The sequence below is a fragment of the Aquarana catesbeiana genome, linkage group LG10 (assembly GCF_042186555.1).
Source record: "Aquarana catesbeiana isolate 2022-GZ linkage group LG10, ASM4218655v1, whole genome shotgun sequence".
Lineage (NCBI taxonomy): Eukaryota > Metazoa > Chordata > Amphibia > Anura > Ranidae > Aquarana > Aquarana catesbeiana.
This window is the reverse complement of record NC_133333.1, coordinates 244,879,491-244,895,622: the sequence shown is the minus strand read 5'-3', so window position 1 is coordinate 244,895,622 and position 16,132 is coordinate 244,879,491. Positions and strand designations below refer to the sequence as shown.

The 16,132-nt window shown below is 43.6% G+C and overlaps 1 protein-coding gene across 1 annotated transcript in view; it reads left to right on the top strand.

Moving 5' to 3' along the window:
• The window catches only part of LOC141109905 (high affinity cGMP-specific 3',5'-cyclic phosphodiesterase 9A-like), a 66,746-nt gene that overhangs the window by 23,097 nt on the left and 27,517 nt on the right, over window positions 1-16,132 (top strand). The window contains exons 3-6 of the mRNA XM_073601157.1: window positions 996-1,039; window positions 5,568-5,622; window positions 6,570-6,640; window positions 12,670-12,754. Coding sequence (XP_073457258.1) covers window positions 996-1,039; window positions 5,568-5,622; window positions 6,570-6,640; window positions 12,670-12,754 — 255 coding nt within the window. The remainder of the gene's footprint in view (window positions 1-995; window positions 1,040-5,567; window positions 5,623-6,569; window positions 6,641-12,669; window positions 12,755-16,132) is intronic.

Below are 16,132 nucleotides of genomic sequence, written 5' to 3'. Positions count from 1 at the left end.
CGCCTATCAGTGCCAGCTATTAGTGCCACCTATCAGTGCCACCTATCAGTGCCCATCATTGCCACTTATCAGTGCCCATCAGTGCCAGCTATTAGTGCCACATATCAGTGCCCATCAGTGCCACCTATCAGTGCCCATCATTGCTGCATATCAGTACCGCCTATCAGTGCCCATCAATTCTATATATCAGTGCCTCCTCATCAGTGCCCATGAGTGCCATGTTAGCAGTGCCACCTCATCAGTTCCCATCAGTGCCCTTTAGTGCAGCCTCATCATTGCCCATCAGTGAAGGAGAAAACAAAATTTTATAACAGAAACTAAGAATAACTTTTTTTTTTTTCAAAAATTTCGGTCTAGCAAAATTTTGTTTAGCAAAAAATAAAAACCCCAGAGGTGATCAAATACCACCAAAAGAAAGCTCTATTTGTGGGCAGAAATGATAAAAATTTAATATGGGTACAGCGTCGCACGACCGCGCAATTGTCATTCAAAGTGTGACAGCGCTGAAAGCTGAAAATTGTCCTGGGCAGGAAGGGGGGGAAGTGCCCGGTATTGAGGTGGTTAAGCAGTGTTCATTAATTGATGTGTGAGCGCCATGCACTGCAGTAGTACAGTGAGCCCAGACTGCCAAGGGGGTGGGTCCATGACAGCCTGGCCTCACAGGAAGTGGGTTGGGTTACTTTGGCTGCCATATAACTTGGAAGACCGGTGGCATTCAGTTGTAATAAGGAATTACTGCACGGGACTTTTTTTATTTTTGCTGTTTCTGGACATTTTGTTTTTAAACTAAAGTTCCACTATAAATGGTGAATAAATCATTATTAAAAATGTGTGTTTGATGCTCGGGGTGGGGGGGGGGAGTCACAGAGCAAAAAATGCTTTTTAAAGCCTCATCTTTCATAAACCAAATTAATAAAATGTTGTAAATATTGTAAAGTTATTGATTTGTTGCTAACTGAACCCTAGTCTGATGTCTAATCATTTACCCTTTTCAGTTCCCCTTATGGAATCGTCCCTCAAGCTGCGTTTCAGAGATCAGGTAATGTCTATATATTATATGGGTCTTCCTAAACTGAATGGAGGGAACAGCACCAATAATATCAGCGTGTTGGTTTTAGGTGTATGGAACTCAGCACTGCAAGTAACTAAAAAAAAAAAGTACTGAGTCTGACACACAGTGTAATTTACATTGACCCTTCTCTTCCTGTATATAGATGATGTCACTGTAATTATTTTAGTAAAAAAAAAAAAAAATCTAAGTTCCTTTTTCCTAATCGATATACAGCGGTCACATGACCCAGCTCTCTCCCAGCCCGTCTGCAGGAAAACAGTAGCAGGAGGAGCTTCTAGTCCTCTGCTGCTGATCACATGTTCAAAAAAAAAAAAAAAATAAACAAAAAAAAAACAGCCTTTGGAATACAGAGTAAAAACAAATAATTAATATCAGCCAACTGTTTTAAATTGTCATACAAATATATATTTGGAATCAAATCTTTATTATTATTATTTTTTTTTTGAATAACACAATGTGGACGGATTTCTGCCAGTCACAGGCTGTGTCACACCCCTCCAGCCTGTGTCTTAGAATAAGAGGGAGGTGAAGCCTCCATTAATCTACATGTAATATCCCGCCCCCATTGTGTTTAGCTGGTTAGTGGGCATGGAGGAAGAGGGTGGGAGTGGACTGTCATTTACTAATGTGTATACACAGTGGTGTGGTGGTATACACAGTGGTGTGCTGTGGTGGTATTCACAGTGGTGTAGTGGTATACACAGTGGCGTAGCGGTTAGCACTTTTGCCTAGCAGCAAAAGGGTTGCTGGTTCGAATCCCAACCATCCCAACTGGAGTTTGTATGTTCTCCCTGTGCCTATGTGGGTTTCCTCCAACACCCCAAAGACACGCTGGTAGGTTAATTGTCTCCTGTCTAAATTGGCCCTTGTATGTGCATGTATGAATGTGATTTAGGGACCTTAGAAGCTCCTTGAGGGCAGGGACTGATGTGAATGTACAATGAATTTGTAAAGTGCTGTGTAAATTGACGGCGCTATACAAGTACCTGAAATAAATACAAAATATATGCCGACATGTGTGACTCTATGGTCACATGGGCTGCTCAGATGTGATAGAGTGGAATAGAAACTCACTGAAAACTGAGCATGTGCAGAGCTGCCACCACAGCTGCAAAATCCCAACCTGCATTGGGGACCTGGACAGAAGGTGATAAGCGACGATGAACATAACTGCCAGCTTCTGGATGATCGCCTTCTCCGTGGCACTTCAAGACCATGGGGTATCCGTATATGGGGGGGGGGGGTATTTACTAAAGCTGGAGCGTGCAAAATCTGGTGCAACTCTGCATAGAAACCAATCAGCTTCCAGGTTTTATTACGAAAGCTTAATTGAACAAGTTGAGGTTAGAAGCTGATTGGCTACCATGCACAGCTGCACCAGATTCTGAGTGCTCCAGTTTTAGTAAATCTCCCCCTCGGTGTTGGACTGCCTTTGGCATCCAGGATAGCCTGAATTCTCCTGAGCAGCAGCCGGCAGTACAGATGTGCTGGTCCCAGTCCAACACCATGGGGGTTATTTACGAACAGCAAAGCCACTTTGCACTACAAGTGCAAACTACAAGTGCACAGTGCACGTGAAATTGCACTGAAAGTGCAGTCGCTGTAGATCCGAGGGGGACATGCAAGGAAAATAAAAAATAGCATTTTAGCTTGCACATGATTGGATGATAAAATCAGCAGAGCTTCCCCTCATTTCAGATCTACCCCTCAGATTTACAGCGACTGCACTTCCATGTGCACTTTCAGTGCAATTTCATGTGCACTTTGCACTTGTAGTTTGCACTTGTAGTGCAAAGTGGATTTGCCTTTCGTAAATAACCCCCCATATAACCCCCTTTCGTAAATAACCCCCCATATATCATCCAGGAGCTGGCAGTTACGTTCATCGTCCCTTATCCACAGCAGGAACCTAAGGTCAGGACATCCTAGGGTCTGACCCAACAAGGAGGAAGACAGCTTCAGCTTTATCCCTACTTTATGCGGTTCACCCTTGCAGGGGTATGAGAATCTGGTGAGTGGGGAACTGAAGGGGTATAAGAATCTGGTGAGTGGGGAAGTGAAGGGGTATGAGAATCTGGTGAGTGGGGAACTGAAGGGGTATGAGAATCCGGTGAGTGGGGAACTGAAGGGGTATGAGAATCTGGTGAGTGGGGAACTGAAGGGGTATGAGAATCTGGTGAGTGGGGAACTGAAGGGGTATGAGAATCTGGTGAGTGGGGAACTGAAGGGGTATGATAATTTGGTGAGTGGGGAACTGAAGAGGTATGAGAATCTGGTGAGTGGGGAACTGAAGCGGTATGAGAATCTGGTGAGTGGGGAACTGAAGGGATATGAGAATCTGGTGAGTGGGGAACTGAAGTGGTATGAGAATCTGGTGAGTGGGGAACTGAAGTGGTATGAGAATCTGGTGAGTGGGAAACTGAAGGGGAGCACGAACATCACATCACGTTGTTTGCACAGGATTTGCACAAGTCACTTTGGATTGTTTCATGTGCAATTAGCACTACAGATTGAACTTATATACCTTTATTATTTTGTGATCATTTTGCACAAGAGACTTTATCTCTGTAATGAACTCACAAGAAATTTTAGTTTATTTTTAATAACCTCATATGAATTTTTCAATGTAATATGCATTTTTGGATACAAATGTGGAGGATTGAGTTATCTTATATAAGAGCTCTTTAATACGGGCTCTTTGGTTGGGAAAAAAATTTGCACAAACAGTTTTTTCCTCCTTTTATATTTTCTCTTAGGCACACACCTTTGCAGTTTTGCGCCTGGTGTAATAGCCCAGCAGGGTGATTCTAATCTAGTACACAACACTCTTGTGTTTAACTAGTAACCTCACGGGGTTAGCAGATTGCCATCTTTGGAGGTTACTCCCCGGGGGATAGGTAGTGCCACGTATTATTACACATAATCTGATCCCAGCATACACCACACCACACCACTTTTCAAACTGTTAATCATCACTGGAGGTCACTCTCCAGGTAATAGGCAGCGCCACCCACCCTGGGACAGAAAGTGTCTTACCAGCACGATCATCAGGGGAAAAATAAAGGAAAAAAGGCCTAAAAAAAAACAAAACAAATGCAGCCACCATATCTTAGGACTTGTAAGCTGCAATATAATAGATATTTTTCTTGGGTTTTGATATGCTGTAAAGGAATGCTTTAAAGCTCCGTTCACATGTGGCAAATTGGGATTGTGGGCGGAATTTTCGAGAATCTGCCCACAATTCCAAATTATACTACAATTGTGGCAAAATGCCATTACTTTTGGGTGCCATTACTTTTTAATGGCACATCTAACGTGGTGCGGTTTTGCCGCAATTGTCACGTGATAATTGTGGCCAACCGCATTGCGCCTGGCACCCAAAATATTGCTCCTACTTCCTGTTTTGCCATAATTGCAGTGCGATTTGAAGTCAAGGTGATTCCGCCTGCGATCCCGAATCACCAGATGTGAACGGGGCCTAATGGTTTTTGGTCAGTTTTGATTTACACGTTTTGACGGTAGCAGCCTGCCTTGTGGTTGGCTCTCTCTGATTGAAACTTTACACTGATCTGTTTGATAACGGATGAGTAACGTTCAATGAGTCGTTTTGATTTTGCTTGTAAATTTCACCATTAGGCCCCAATCACATCTGGCAATTTGGGATGGCGGGCGGATTCGTCCACGATTCTGCCTGCTTTTTCAAAATTACACTGCAATTGTGGGAAAACGTGAAGCAGGAGCTTCTTTTTTTTGGTGGCAAGATGCAGTTTGCCGCAACTGCCACGCGATTATCACGCGACAATTGCGACAAAAACCGTACCACGTTTGAGGTGCCGTTTAAAAATGAATAGCACCCAAACACGCGTCGTGCATTTTGCCACAACTCCAGTGTGATTTGGAAACGCGGGAAGAATCGTGGCGCAGATCCAAATCTCACTGCAGTGGTGGCCAAAGGCACAGCGCGTGTTTGGGTGCTATTCATTTTTAACGGCACCTCAAACGTGGTGCGGGTTTTGCCGCAATTGTCGCGTGAAAATCACGTGGCAATTGCTGCAAACTGCATCGCGTCGCCCAAAAAAAGCTCCAATTTTCGTGTTTTCCCGCGACTGCAGTTCAATTTCTAAACGCGGCCAGAATGGCGATGGTTCTGCCTGCGATTCCAAATCGCCAGATGTGAACTGGGCCTAATGGTTTTTGGTCAGTTTTGGTTTATACCTTTTTATAATAGCAGCCTGCCTTGTGGTTGGCTCTCTCTGATTGAAACCTTACACTGATCTGTTTGATAAGGGATGAGTAACGGTCCATGAGTCGTGTTTGTAAAATGTCACTTTTATCTGCTGGTGTCCTATATTTACAATGGACTAAGCAGTCTCCGGAGGACATGCAAAAATCAGTCTAAAGCTTCATTTGCAATCTACAAAAATAATAAGCAATATTTTATTTTTACAAAATTTAAGATTTATACCACCTTTGTATATATTTTTTTTTCTTTCAGACAAAGAAGACGTTTTCCAGAACATTCTGACTCAGGTTTCTGAGGAATTTTCAAGGTAGAGACCAACAAAGACAATTCAATATGTTTTACTTTCTGCTATAAAACATATCCAATTAAAAAAAAAAAAAATCAAATTTCTTCATAAATTTAAAGCTGTGTTTTAAATATGTTTAAATTTAATGGTTATGTTTTTCTCCTATGTATGTTCTCAAATTTTCTTTTTTTTCTGTTTTCTTTTTTCTTCTTTCTTTTTTTCTTTTTTCTGTTTTCTTTTTTCTTTTTTTTTTCTTTCTTTTTTCTTTTTATGTTCTCAAATGTGTCCTATGTTTAAATAAATAAAATAATTGTAAAAAGAATTTCTTCATAAATTTATGTTGAATCTGTTTTATTAAAGTGGAGTTCCACCCACTTTTGAGAGGTGGTCTTAAACGAATAATAAAAAAAAAAAAAAAATCCTAATAAGCGTATATTGATTGGTTTTGCGTGAAATTATAGCGTCTACAAGCTATGGTATATATACTGGAATTTCTATACATTTTTTTATACCAGTAATGGTGACAATCCGCGACTTATAACAGGAATGTGATAGTCCAATCTGACACTTTGTGGGAACTGACTTACAAACATCGCCAGTGACACTAATACAGTGATTAGTGCTAATACTATGCACTGTCACTGTACTAATGACACTGGCTGGGAAGGGGTTATCATCTAGGGGCGATCAAGGGGTTAAATGTGTGCCCAACAATGTGCAATGTGTGCTGCTTTTGAACACAGGGCTCTGTACTATGATTCGCTAAGCTGATCAGCAGGCCCCGGACATAAATCATTGGCTGGGACCTGCTGATTGTCTTGTCCTGTCCCGAATCACAGCACAGCGGAGGCAAGCCCGTGTGCGCCCCCTATCTTGCTGATACTGTACACATGTACACTATGCAGATGGTTACAGTTATTATTTTATTCTGTGGCAACAATCCATTGACTGTTTTATTCTCTCTCCAGAGCTTTCCGGATCAGCGATCTGAAGAGAGAGGTCTGTGATCGGCTCACAGTCCTGGAACGACGGGTTGAAGGTGAGATATTTGTACGTTTTACCGGAAATACATTTGGGCTCGTGTCAATTGGCTGAATGCAATACGCTTTCAGCTGCACTTAGCTTGCATGTACAATCAGATTGAAGCCCTTCTTAGGCTGGCCATACACGGGTCGAATTTCGAAAAATAATTTTCTTTTGAAAATCAGAAATTTCGTGCGTATTGTGATCCGGAGGTGCCACCATTGATTTCGAAAAAATTCGACCAACCAAGCCTTCGATTTCACCTCATGTTGCCGCAGAAAATAATTTTCGTGGCTGGGATTCGTCTTTCCCTTCCGGGAATTTTCTTTTGTTGCGCATTTCCTTTTTCGATTACATTTCTCGCACGGTTCTCCGATCATTGATTAGAAAATAGTTTGTTTTTCAAAAAATTTCCAACATGCTCGATTCCTCAAATTCGATGGCTTGCACGTACAGTGCCTTGCAAAACTATTCACCCCCCTTGGCATTTTTCGTGTTTTGTTGCCTCACAACCTGGAATTAACATGGATTGTTTGAGGATTTGCATCATTTAATTTACAGAACACGCCCACAACTTTGAAGATTTTTTTTTATTGTGAAGCAAACAACAAATAGGACAAAATAACAGAAAAAGTCAATGTGCATAACTATTCACCCCCATAAAGTCAATACTTTGTAGAGCCACCTTTTGCGGCTATCACAGCTCCAAGTCGCTTTGGATAAGTCTCTATGAGCTTGCCACATCTTACCACTGGGATTTTTGCCCATTCCTCCTGGCAAAACTGCTCCAGCTCCTTCAAGTTGGATGATTTGCGCTTATGAACAGCAATCTTTATGTCTGAGCACAGATTTTCTATTGGATTGAGGTCTGGGCTTTGACTAGGCCATTCCAACACATTTACATGTTTCCCCTTAAACCACTCAAATGTTGCTTTAGCAGTGTGTTTGGGGTCAGAATGGTACAGGTTTTGCTCAAGAATATCCCTGTATTTAGCACCATCCATCTTTCCCTCAACTCTGACCAGTTTCGCAGTCCCGACTGCTGAAAAACATCCCCACAGCATGATGCTGCCACCACCATGTTTCACGGTGGGGATGGTGCTCTTTGGGTGATGTGATGTGTTGGGTTTGCACCAGACATTGCGTTTTCTTTGATGGCCAAAAAGTTCAATTTTAGTCTCATCAGACCAGAGCACCTTCCTCCATACATTTTGGGAGTCTCCCACATGCCTTTTCGCAAACTCAAAACGTGCCATTTTGTTTTTTTCTGAAAGTAATGGCTTTCTTCTGGCCACTCTGCTATAAAGCCCAACTCTATGGAGCGTACGTCTTATTGTCGTCCTATGTACAGATACTCCAGTCTCTGCTGTGGAACTCTGCAGCTCCTCCAGGGTTACTTTAGGTCTCTGTTCTGCCTCTCTGATTAATGCCCTCCTTGCCCGGTCCGTGAGTTTTGGTGTGCGGCCGTCTCTTGGCAGGTTTGCTGTTGTGCCATGTTCTTTCCATTTGGTTATGATAGATTTGATGGTGCTCCTAGGGATCATCAAAGATTTGGATAATTTTTTTATAACCTAACCCTGACTTGTACTTCTCAACAACATTGTCCCTTACTTGTTTGGAGAGTTCCTTGGTCTTCATGGCAGTGTTTGGTTAGTGGTGCCTCTTGCTTAGGTGTTGCAGCCTCTGGGGCCTTTCAAGAAGGTGTGTCTATGTAATGACAGATCATGTGACACTTAGATTGCACACAGGTGGACATCATTTCACTAATTATGTGACTTCTGAAGGTAATTGGTTGCACCAGAGCTTTTTATGGGCTTTATAACAAAGGGAGTGAATACATACGCCCATGCCAATTATCAGTTTTTTTATTTCTGAAAAATAGTTTTATGTATATATTTTTCTAATTTTACTTCACCAACTTAGACTATTGTTTTCTGATCCATCACATATAATTCAGATTAAAAAAAACATTGAACTAAAGGCTGTAATGCAACAAAATAGGTAAAAAGCCAAGGGGGTGAATACTTTTGCAGTGCACTGGAAATCGGCTGTTTCTGCAGCCCACTAATGGTGGGAAATTTGAACGGAAATTCTTAGATAAGAGTTTCAAAAGAGATTTAGTTCCCACAATGTTCTTTCACAGGTGCACCTGACCTGAAATTGATCTTCTTCTGACCTCCAGTTGACTTCCTTATAAGCTTTTGCATTTCCAATAGGGGAGATTTACTAAGACTGGGGAACACAGAATCAGGTGCAGCTGTGCACAGTAACCAATCAGGGTTGCCAACCACCTGCAGCATTTTTTTACTGACACAGCATGGAAAATTTACTGACAAAGCAAATTTTTTACTGATAACCTAAAAAAATTAAGAGAACTCCTAATAAAAACAAAGACAATCGATATGTATGTAGCAAAGTCCCGGGCCCCCAGAGGCCTAATGGTGACCTCAAGAGTTAGGGAGAGCTGACATACTTCCTTGTAGAGTGGGTTACCAGGCATGGTGGGTGTAATGCAAGATGAAATGGGCGCCAGTCACTTTTTGAATGCGAACAAGAGATTTATTTTCTCTTAACAAGAACTGTGGAAGAGAAGGTTAGGGCCAGGACACCCTTGGGTAGATGCAATGTTAATTGGCAGACACCGAGACTACTATAGGTAGACAGCTATACAGGGAAAGGCCTCCAGCTGGATGCCACGTCTGTATAGGTAGGGCCGCTGTTTCTTATGGCACTGAACTTGAAACAGTCACTAAAGGTAGTTGTACATAACTCTTGGTAACACAGAACAGTCCGTTTCTTATCTCACACTATCCCACTGTAGGTCTTCAACCACTGAGCTCCCAGTATCTCACTAGACTTCCAGATCCCAGTCATTACCGGATCTCCTGAGCTCTTCCACAGCTATCCCGCTGTATACTCCTCAAGCTTCACCCCCGCTAACCTGCTGGGTCCCTGGCTTGGCACTCGCTGAAGCTTTCCCACTTCTTCACCGTCCCCGGCTGGTGAGAAGACTGCTCTGTTACTTGCTCAAGCTTACTCACTGTAGTCTCCAGTAATAAGGTGGATGGTCCCTTAGTGGCGACAGCTTCCCCTTTACCTCCGACCACAACTGGTTCCCCGTCCGGCTGAACCTTCACAACTCGGTTGGACTCCAATCCTGAAGTCACAACTTTGGTTTACACATAAAAAGTCAATATAGGTGATCTCACGGATTTCTAGAGATTTCTAGAAATATATATCTCAATGAAATATTTCTCACAGAAAAAAACGAAGCCAATGATCAAATGGGAGATAGATACAGGTCTCAATTTCACACCTCCTGAGTGGGAAGAGATGTTGGAAAACATGTTCAAAAATACAAGATCACTCTCTATTCCTGAGACTGCAATTAAGCTTTACACCAGATGGTATTTGACACCTACAAAGCTCCACTCCCTTTACCCTACAGCAGTGATGGCGAACCTTGGCACCCCAGATGTTTTGGAACTACATTTCCCATGATGCTCATGCACTCTGCTGTGTAGTTGAGCATCATGGGAAAGGTAGTTCCAAAACATCTTGGGTGCCAAGGCTCACCATCACTGCCCTACAGTGTCTCCCCATTGTTTTCGTGGCTGCCCAGATTTAGGTTCTTTTATCCATTTTTTGTGAGTTGTAAACACCTTAAGCCTATTTGGCAACAAGCGGCCACCAGAACATCTTCCATAGCAGGTCACCATATAACATTAACATTGAGAATGTGTCTCTTCTTTACCTCCATCCCAGATGTTCCCATTCCATGTGCAAGATTGATTCGCACACTTTTTGTGGCCATTCACTGGGCGACCGCACTAAATTGGCGCTCCTCCTCCATTTCCTGGTCACGGGTGTTGGCCAGGATGGAGATGATCAAATTATCGGAGCGGATCCACCATACTTTGTATGACACCATGCATCGGTTTTACAGGAAATGGGAACACTGGGATACCCCCTTTTTTGTAACCCTTCTTATGATTCTGTATATTAGGTAATGGACTAGTATTGGTTCTGATGATCTATTTCTCTACTAAGCTTTTATTATGATTACATCCATTATTTACCTCACCTTATTGTTCTCCTATTCCGATATTCACTAGAATGTATGTAAAGATAACAGATTTCCCGTATCCAGTTCCACTTTCTGTAGAGCATGTCTATGTTGGAGTTTTCATATTTAATGTCGATAAATCTGTCTACAATAATCTGTATACAACTTGATCTTCCAATAGAAACGTTTGTATTAAAAAAAGTCAATACAGCATGACAAATTATCAGCCCCTGATGTTTGCAGATGGTTGTAAAAATCAAAACTGTCCATAAAAATTTACTGACGGTTGGCAACCCTGTAGCCAATTAGCTTCTAACTTCAGCTTGTTCAATTAAGCTTTGACAATAAAACCTGGAAGCTGATTGGTTAGTATGGAATGCTGCTCCAGATTCTGTGTTCACCAGTTTAGTAAATCCCCTTCAATGTGTCATCATGTGGAATTTCCATTTATGCTACTACTTCATACAACTGTTCAGCTAGTGACACATACACAGTAATGTCAAAAGTATTGTGACGTCTGCCTTTACACGCACATGAACTTTAATGGCATCCCAGTCTTATGCCCCGTACACACGGTCGGACTTTGTTCGGACATTCCGACAACAAAATCCTAGGATTTTTTCCGACGGATGTTGGCTCAAACTTGTCTTGCATACACACGGTCACACAAAGTTGTCGGAAAATCCGATCGTTCTATACGCGGTGACGTAAAACACGTACGTCGGGACTATAAACGGGGCAGTGGCCAATAGCTTTCATCTCTTTATTTATTCTGAGCATGCGTGGCACTTTGTTCGTCGGATTTGTGTACACACGATAGGAATTTCCGACAACGGATTTTGTTGTCGGAAAATTTTATCTCCTGCTCTCCAACTTTGTGTGTCGGAAAATCCGATGGAAAATGTCCGATGGAGCCCACACACAGTCGGAATTTCCGACAACACGCTCCGATCGGACATTTTCCATCGGAAAATCCGACCGTGTGTACGGGGCATAAGTCCGTAGGTTCAATATTGAGTTGGCCCACCCTTTGCAGCTATAACAGCTTCAACTCTTCTGCGAAGGCTGTCCACAAGGTTTAGGAGTGTGTCTATGGGAAAGTTTGACTATTCTTCCAGAAGCACATTTGTGAGGTCAGGCACTGTTGTTGGACGAGAAGGCCTGGCTCGCAGTCTCTGCTCTAATTCATCCCAGAGGTGTTCTCTCTGGTTGAGGTCAGGACTCTGCGCAGGCCAGTCAAGTTCCTCCACCCCAAACTCCCTCATCTATGTCTTTATGGACCTTGCTTTGTGCACTGGTGTGCAGTCATGTTTGAACAAGAAGGAGACATCCCCAAACTGTTCCCACAAAGTTGGGAGCATGAAATTGTCCAAAATGTCTTGTTATGCTGACACCTTAGGAGCTCCCTTCACTCGAACTAAAGGGCCAAGCCCAACCCCCTGATTAACAACCACACACTATAATTACCCCTCCACTAAATGATTTGGACCAGTGCACAAAGCAAGGTCCATAAAGACATGGATGAGTGGGTTTGGGGTGGAGGAACTTGACTGGCCTACACAGAGTCCTGACCTAAACCCGATAGAACACATTTGGGAAGAATTAGAGGGGAGACTGCGAGCCAGGTCTTCTCGTCCAACATCAGTGTCCAACATCAGTGCCTGACCTCACAAATGCGCTTCTGGAAGAATGGTCAAACATTCCCAAGACACACTCCTAAACCTTGTGGACAGCCTTCCTAGAAGAGTTGAAGCTGTTATGGCTGCAAAGGGTGGACCAACTCAATATTGAACCCTACGGACTAAGAATGGGATGCCATTAAAGTTCATGTGCGTGGAGTCCCAATACTTTTGGTAATATAGTGTATATGAGCAATAAGTAATGACCTGAAGAAGGCTGCTTTGGCCTAATCATAGTGAGCATCAGACAATGATGTGTATAGAGACTCTTCTCAGTCCTTCCCTGTTTCGTCTTGGCAGTTGAAGGTCAGAAAGTTCTCAGCATTGACACGTGTAAGAACGAGCTGAGGCAGCTACGGGATGAACTTGAAAAGAGGAACCACAGGTGAGAGGAAGTCTTGTCCTATGAAATACCTAACACTGGAAATTAACGAGACTAGGGCGTGATCTGAAAACGTAAAAAGAAAAGTGTCTTCCCAAACCTGTAATTTTACCTTTTGTAGCCCTTACCTAAATGTCCAGAGGTGTCACTTTCCTTCAACCAATGGTTTATCCCTCTTCACAAAAATATACTACCCTTTACATGTAGAGTAGCAAACCTGCGGATGTTTTTGCTGTTTGGTAAACCAGGGTTTCCAGGTGTGTGTGGCCATAGGAGTTCAAAACCCCAGACCTACTAATTCTGCAAATTGTAATTAGAACTTGGATAGTAGTGTTCTGTCCCCCTCCCGGCATCTTCCTGCCAGTGCGTGTGTTGTCTGTTTCAAAAGCCCCCTGGTGCCCAATGTGTGGCCCTTGGACCTTAGCAGTCTGTAGTGGAAACTTTGATTAGCATACCTCCCAACATTTTGAGATGGGAATGAGGGACACCTACTAGCAAACGTATGTAGGCATAGGACACACCCCCTGTCACACCCTCTTAAAGGACAATTAACCAAAACAAAAGGTTAATTAAATCCACAAGAGTTTTTTTTTTTACCACTACTATTCCTTTATATTGGCTTTTAACATTTACAAATGCAGCAATTTAGAAGTTGGATGAAAGGTTTAGCACTGGGGAAACACTTTTTGAAAGATAAAAAGTGCATTTTATATACAACTATATAGATCAGATCAAAATGAGGGGGAAAGAGGGACAGAGGGACATTGCTCCAAATCAGGGACAGTCCCTCGAAATCGGGGACAGTTGGGAGCTATGGATTAGGGTAATAGCATTGATCTCTACTAGCCTCATGTAACACGTTCTCAGTTTCATATTGTCTTCTGCAGCATATCCCCAGCCAACAATGTATCCTGTCCTCACTCTCTGACCCTCATCTGCTCTATTAGGTCTGCAGTCTCTGAAAGTTCTCTCAAGCATTACATATACCCAGGGCTTTTTTTCAGCAGGAACGCGGGGGAACGCAGTTTCGGCACCTCCAGCTCTGAATGTATGTAATGGCAAGGGATGCTGGGGTTTACTGGAGGGTCTATTGATGCTGGCTGCTGGGGGATCTATTGTTGCTGGAGGGGATCTATTTTTACAGGGGGAGAGTCTATTGTTGCTGGTGAGGTCAGTTGTCGCTGGTGGGGGATCTATTGTTGCTGGGGGGCTCTTATGCTACTGGGAGACCATTGTTTCTGGAAGACATCTACTGTTGAGGGAGAGGTCTATTGTTACTAGTTGTTCAGAGTCTATTGTTGCTGGGGGTGCTCCATTGTTGCTGGCTACAGGGGATCTATTTTACTTCCTATCAGTAACAAATTACATACAAATTACTTAGCACCACAAATTGATACTTGGTTCTGTATCTAATTATTGAGAGTTGGGTAGGGGGTGGAACCAAGGAACGAAGCTCAGAGGTGGGTAGAGAGTGGAACCACAGAATGGTGCTCGGAGGTGGGTAGGGAGTGGAACCAAGGAATGGTGCTCGGAGGTGGGTAGGGGGTGGAACCAAGGAACAGTACTCGGAGGTGGGTAGGGGGTGGAACCAAGGAACACTGCTCGGAGGTGGGTAGGGGGTGGAACCAAGGAATGGTGCTCGGAGGTGGGTAGGGGGTGGAACCAAGGAACGGTGCTCGGAGGTGGGTAGGGGGTGGAACCAAGGAACGGTGCTCGGAGGTGGAACCAAGGAATGGTGCTCCGAGGTGGTTAGGGGGTGGAACCAAGGAATATTGTTCAGAGCTGGGTAGGGAGTAGAACCAAGGAACGGTGCTCGGAGGTGGGTAGGGGTGGAACCAAGGAACGGTGCTCGGAGGTGGGTAGGGGGTGGAACCAAGAAATGGTGCTCGGAGGTGGGTAGGGAGTGGAACCAAGGAATGGTGCTCGGAGGCGGACACAAGAGGTGACTTGGAAGGAGGGAGATCCTGCACCTATTCTTTGAGAAAAAAAGCCCTACATATACACTATGTGTGGTGCTTTGGTGATGTCAGGGGCCACATTTGTGGCCCCCTTTAGCTCATAAGTTGACAACCACTGCAATAGCCTATTAGGGAAAGAAGAGGGTCACAGACTTGAGCATATAATACACAAATGCAGATCGGACACTTTTGACACTATTTTGGGACCATTGACATTTATACAGCGATCAGAGCTAAAAATAGGCACTGATTACTGTATAAATGTCACTGGCAGGGAAGGGGTTAAACACTAGGGGGCGATCAAGGAGCCCCCTTTAGCTCATAAGTTGACAACCACTGCAATAGCCTATTAGGGAAAGAAGAGGGTCACAGACTTGAGCATATAATACACAAATGCAGATGTAATCTTCAGTGCAAATGGTGGCAAAATGGTCAGCATTTTGCAGGATATAGGCAGATGAAAGGATATGCAAATCTTGACTTTTTCTGTTTATGTGAAGCTTTTTCCAGGCACCCCCAAACTCCTCACTGGCCTATGAGGATTCCCTTTATGTGAAAAGACCAATAAAGAGCCTATGGCAGTGTAAGGGGAGGGAGTTAGGCTTTTTTTTTCAGGAAAAGCTGAGATAGTCATGTGATTTCAGTGCATGTCTAACCTAAAGAAGATCTATCATCATTTTTTGCCCCATGTTGCTTAGTGCTTTCTAACCCTAGTTATGGAGGCTCGACCTGCCCCCCCCCCACTCTCCTGCCACGGCAAGAGGAATGCAGAGCCTGGCACGTCCTCCCTCCGTCTGCACTCCTCTTGCCGCTGTTTGTCTGTGGAAAGTATTTTTAGCCAAGACAAGCTGGAGTTATGAATCTCCTTTAAAGTTGCCGCTGGATCGACCACGGCGGGCGAGGAGGGGGGCAGGTCGGACCTCATAACTATGGTTAGAAAGCACTTAGCAACATGGGACAATGCACTTTTTGTATCACAGGGAAACAATATATATGCAGCCCCATTGGACTGGGCTTTTTTTTTTCGTGGGACCGCATATTTGCACACCTCCCTTTGTGCTGGGAGTGCGCCGCACGCGCTCTGTCTCTGTGAATAGATGAGAGAGATACAGGGATACCCCGCTTTACGTACACTCGCAAGTACGTACACATTGGCGTCTATGTGAAATCTTGGTCAACTTGACATGGCACTGCTCCCGGTCTTTAACCACTTCAGCCCCGGAAGATTTTACACTGTGTCGCCTTAACTGACAATTGCGCGGTCGTGCGACATTGTACCCAAACAAAATTGATGTCCTTTTTTCCCCACAAATAGAGCTTTCTTTTGGTGGTATTTGATCACCTCTGCGGTTTTTATTTTTTGCGCTATAAACAAAAAAAGGCCGTCAATTTTGGAAAAAAAGCAATATTTTTCACTTTTTGC